Source organism: Nannospalax galili, unplaced genomic scaffold (genome assembly GCF_000622305.1).
Source record: "Nannospalax galili isolate Female #2095 unplaced genomic scaffold, S.galili_v1.0 scaffold127, whole genome shotgun sequence".
Taxonomy (NCBI): Eukaryota; Metazoa; Chordata; class Mammalia; order Rodentia; family Spalacidae; genus Nannospalax; species Nannospalax galili.
Window position 1 is genome coordinate 2,572,248 of NW_008360326.1, and position 5,410 is coordinate 2,577,657.

General features: G+C 45.0%; 1 protein-coding gene across 1 annotated transcript; it reads left to right on the top strand.

The window, feature by feature from the left end:
* Window positions 1-1,852: 1,852 nt before the first annotated feature.
* On the top strand, window positions 1,853-4,415 carry Rpl37a (ribosomal protein L37a). The gene is made up of 4 exons (XM_008825687.3): window positions 1,853-1,951; window positions 2,244-2,372; window positions 2,767-2,849; window positions 4,296-4,415. The coding sequence occupies exons 1-4, from the start codon at window positions 1,949-1,951 to the stop codon at window positions 4,357-4,359; spliced, it is 279 nt and encodes a 92-aa protein (XP_008823909.1). The 5' UTR covers window positions 1,853-1,948; the 3' UTR covers window positions 4,360-4,415.
* Window positions 4,416-5,410: the final 995 nt, after the last annotated feature.

A 5,410-nucleotide genomic window follows, 5' to 3' on the forward strand; every position in this document is an offset into this window, starting at 1 on the left:
TTATTTCGCACGGGGCACCTTTCCTTCGGGGAAGGGAAAGATGTCAGCCCATGGGCTGTGAGCTGGGACTTTATATATGGGGGCTTTAGGGTGTAGAAGGGGGAATGTTTGAGGGAGAAATCAGGGAGGGGGAAGCAGGAAAAGCAGGTAGGTAGGATTAGGGTCTGGAAGTGTTTACTTTTTCCCTCTTAAGATAAGAGAAAAACAGCTTCTAAAATCTCTGGTTATCAGGTAGAATCTGCTTATCCTATCTTTGGAGGTCAGAGGAAAGGCAGGCTGCTTCTCAGCAGAGTTTGTTTCCCTTGACTTCAAAGGTCAAGGTCCTTATCAGCTAAGTTCCCTTTTTTGAGCTCCAAAGTCTGTAGGTCCCTGTTGGGGAGGGGGGAAGCTGCTGCTGTTTGGAACCCTAACAAGCCATCTCTCCAGCCTCAAAACTTATACTTGTTATCTTAATAATGAAGATAAAAGGGACTGGAGAAATGGCTCAGTGGTTTAAGGGCATTGGCTGCCCAGGTTCGAATTCTAGCATCCACATAGTGGCTAACGACTGTCCAGAACTCCAGTTCCAGGGGATCTGACACACTCTGCACTTACATACATGCAGGTAATACGCTCATGCACATAACATAAAGAAAATAAAATATTTTTTAAAAATGAAAATAAAAAATTGTTCCAATTGTAAAGGATCAGAATGAAAATTAAATGGAACATTCATGTAAAATAGACTGTGCCTACCTACATTACCTCTCAACAGGGCCAGCTGGCTTCATCATTGCTGTATGGGCACCAGTGGCTCTCTCAGCTCAATTGGTCCTCAGACCATGAAGGACTCAAACTCTGAATCAGTCACTTTTCCAAAGAAGTCAGTGAAGCATGTGATTGTTTCCAAGCTGCTTGCAACATAATTTTTTTTTTTTTGCCCTTTTGAGACAGGGTCTCTTTGTAGCCCCAGCTGGCCTGCAACTCACTATGTAGACCTGTCTGGCTTGAAGTCACAGAGATCTGCCTGCCTCTGCCGCCAGAGTGCTGGGACTAAAGGCATGCGCCACCATTCCCTGCTCTTACAACATAATTGTAAAGAAACAAAAACACATGCAAAACCATTTGAGATTGTTAATATTTAGTTGTGTGAACTGAAGGTATTTGCTACCATAGTTCTGATTGGAAATATGGTCAGAGATATTCTCAGAGAATTCCAGGATCCTCCTTCTTGGGCTCAAACGGGATCATCTTTACCTCCAGAACTCTGATTTTATAATTTGTAAACGTGACCTACGTGACTCCCGGGCTGAATTTGTCCTGAGGGCTGATCGTTTACTTATCACTATACCCCAGGGTCCTGCACAGGACTGACGATTTTAGAAAGTATAATGTAGTGGAGAAAAGCAATGAGACTCAGTTACAAACCTATGATTTAAACAGTAATAGCCAGTGGTGCTGGAGAAATGGCTCGGCGATTAAGAGCACTGGCTGCTCTTGAAGAGGAACTGGGTTGGAGTCCCAGTACCCACATGATGGCTAACAACTGTAAGTCCAGTTCCAAGGGATCCAACGCTCCTCTTCTGACTTCCGCTGGATGCTTTTACATGCATGCAAGTAATACACTTATACACATAAAATTAAAAAAATAATTCAACCGGTAATAGCCAGTTACTTAAAACTTTCCTTACGTATAGAACGGAAGAAATCGCAACTGTTTTGCAGGATTTTGATGTAAATGTAAGCTAATGTGAGGGTACTTCTAGCTTGGGACTCTGGGTAAACGTGGTGATTTCTTTACCTCTCAACATTTCCCCAAGGCTCCAGGTGGAGGCCACGGCAAGTAAGCCTCCAGACCACAGAGTTCAGTTCCTAGAGAGGCCTCAGAGTCACTTCCGCTCTCCCGCCTAAAACTGCGCCTGCGCACTGTGCTTCTTCCTCTCCAGGCTCGGGCCTAGGTCACGGCGACATGGTGAGTGTTGGTCTTCCTGTTGTGGTCGTCGCTATCCATCCGCATCTGCCCTTTCCCGGTCTCTTTTGGTCACGGCTGCCTGTCTCGTCCGGTGTCCTCCTGGTTGTCGGTATCTTTGCGGCGTCAGGGCTTGGCCGGGCGGCCCCAGCGGGCGGTTTGGGAGTCCGGCAGCCGCGGACACTTTCGTGGGTTCAGCTTGGGGAAGACTCGGTCACAGCGGGGTGCGAAGGGGCCGTGCTTGGCGTCCGCAGCCCTAAATACCTCTGGTCTGTCCCCTCCGCGGTCTCCACAGGCTAAACGCACCAAGAAGGTCGGGATCGTGGGTAAATACGGGACCCGCTATGGAGCCTCCCTCCGGAAAATGGTGAAGAAGATTGAAATCAGCCAGCACGCCAAGTATACTTGTTCCTTCTGTGGCAAGGTAAGGTGATTCCCGGGGGACAGAGGGCGGGCAGGGCTGCTGGTGCAGCGAGGCGGTTTAAAGCGGTTTGCTGATGGTCTCGGCGGCAGTATTGATGACTTTACTGACACATTTATTCCTTCACGTGAAATAACTAAGGAACAGAAAGATTAATGACTGGGGCGGAGGCTGGAATCCCAAACAACTCTGCTTGTGGGAGTGATTGTTTTTTGTTAAGGTTCTGTATTAATCTCCAAGAGGTCTCGTCTGCATGTAGTGACTAGCGTTTGTTTGATGAGTATCTGGTTGCTTACCGTATGCAAAATCTGCCCATTTTGCATAATTGAGGCTCTGAAAACTTCAAAGATACGTATATTTTTATGTGTGTACTTAACGAAGACAATTTCTTTTGTAGACCAAGATGAAGAGGCGGGCCGTTGGCATCTGGCACTGTGGTTCCTGCATGAAAACAGTGGCTGGTGGAGCCTGGACCTACAAGTGAGTGCATTTCATTGTGGTAGGGGAAAATCTGTGGGCCACAATTAAAGCTTAAATAGAAAACTACTGAAATAAAACTTAGAGGTTGATTCATACTGCTTTAGAATTGTACAGTCAGTGAGTTCTTCAAAAACTGGTACTGTGTAGTTCCGTTTTTGGCATCTGAGTCTGCTGAACCCTGTATGTAAGTGCACCTGTGTTGTACAGAGGTCAGAAGAGGATATAGAATTCCCCTGGAACTGGAGTTATGGATGGTTGTTAGCTGCCTTGTGGGTGCTGGGAATCGAACCCAGGACCTCTGCAAGAGCAGCCAGTGCTCTTAACTGCTGTGCCATCTCCAGCCTCAAATTGATTTTAAATTATATTTTATTTTGAGACGGGCTCCTGTAGCCCCTGCTAGCCTGGAACTTGGTACATAGACTAGGTTGCTTCCATCTTGCAGAGACCTGCCTGCTGTCTCCCAAGTGCTGCGGTTAAAGGTGTGCACCATGGTTCCTGGCAAACTTATTTTTGTGTATGAGTGTTGTGCCTGCGTGCATGTAAATGCACCCATGTTGTGCAGTGCCCATAGAGGCCTGAAGAGGATTCTGATTAACCAGTAACTGGAATTACTGGTGGTTGTTAGCTATTATGTGAATGCTGGGAACTGAACCTGGGTCTTCTGCAAGAGTTAACCAGAGCTTTAAGCACTGAGCCATCTCTCTAGCTCTTAGAAGGCATTTTTATGAATAGCCAGGCGTGGTGGCACATGCCTTTAAACCCAGCACTCAAGAGTCAGGGCCAGGCTATCTCTGAGTTCAAGGCCAGCCTGGTCTACATCTACATAGTGAGTTCCAGAGCCAGCTGGAGCTACAGAGAAACCCTGTCTTTCAAAAAGACCAAAAGAAAAAAAAAGGTGTTTTTATGAAGTTTTAAAGAAAGGTTTAGTTGGTTTGTATGGACTGTTACACCTTAAAACAAGCTGTCATCCTGGCTGGGCCAGGTGGCCTTGATGGGTAAAGCTTGTCTATTCTGGTATTGCTTGCTTTGGTTCTTCAGCTTATCACCTGTGAAACTTAAAGCCACCCATAAAGGCCTCTAGAAGTGGTGTTTTTTGAGACAGGGTCTTCCTGTAGCCCCAGCTGGCCTAGAACTCACTAGGTATATCAGGCTGGCCTTGAACTTACAGAGCTCTGCCTGCCTCTGCCTCTCCAGTGCTGGGATTAAAGGCGTGCACCACCAAGCCCAGCTCTGCAATGGTTTTTAAAGGATACCCTCATGTTTATGGGCCAGTAATTTCTGAACAGTAGTCTTATTGTTAGATCTTTGGATATTGATAAACCAGGCTATTAGTATAATTCTTTTCAGGAGAAATTTAGAGACTTTAGGGGAAAGGAACTCTAAGACAGATTTGTTATTTTATATGTTAGCGTGCTTAATCACATTGGAAACTGCATTTTTCAACAGCACCACCTCTGCTGTCACGGTCAAGTCTGCCATCAGAAGACTGAAGGAACTGAAAGACCAGTAGAAGCACTGCTGTTTGGGACATCCCTGGCCCACAATAAATGGGTTAATTTATGTGACTCTATTTGCCTATTTGTGGTTAATGATAGACATTTTGATAGGCTTTATATTTTTTTCACTTTCAAAAGAGATTTTTGTTTAAAGACAATCTCATGTGACCCAGGCTAGCCTTGAAATCCTGTTACTCCTGCCTTCACCTCCTAAGTGCTGGTGTTAAAGATGTGGGCCACCATGCCCAGCTCTAGATTTTAGTTTCTTCAGAAGTAATGTTTTTCGCCTCTTTTGAGACGGGGTCTCCCTATAGATAAGGATGGCCTCGAACTCACAGAGACCTGTCTGCCTCTGCCTCCTGATTGCTAGGATCCATGGGCCATCATGCCCTCAATAGTAATGTATTTCTTAAGCTATTGCTAAAGTTGTAGAATGTCCTTGGTAAGTACATACATCAACTGCTTTGGGTGTTGGATTTAACTGACTACACATTGTCAGCATCTTTAGAAGGAATATAAGACAACTAGAATTTCAGAATCTTTCAGTTTGCACACAAAGATTTATAAAATTGAATTGAAAATACAGAAGCTCAATAGGGTGGGAAATACATAAAGGTCAGTGACAGATGGTTCATTGGACAAATTTAGTAGTTAGAATTAATTTCAACCTTTAAAATATTTTTATTCAGTTCATTGCCAAATTTGTTTTGTTTTTAACAGCCTTGTGTAAGCCACTTGGATTCCTTTGGAGCCTCCAAACTGGTGCTGATCATTTATATATTTCAAAGCCAGAGTAATTTTTAAGGACATTGGTTTCCTTTACTGTTACAAACAGGCCTTTTGTGAGCTGGGTATGGAGGCTCACCTTTAATCCCAGCAGAGGCAGGTGGGTCTCTTGAGTTCAAGGCCAGCCTGGTCTACATACTGAGTTCCAGGCAAGCTGGAGCAGAGCTACAGGGAGAATCTTTCTCCCCCCAAAAAGACAAAAACCCCCCAAAACAGGTCCTTATGGACTCACCCTTCTATAACTTGCACTTTTCCCTGTTTTCCTCAGTCACTGAGGTT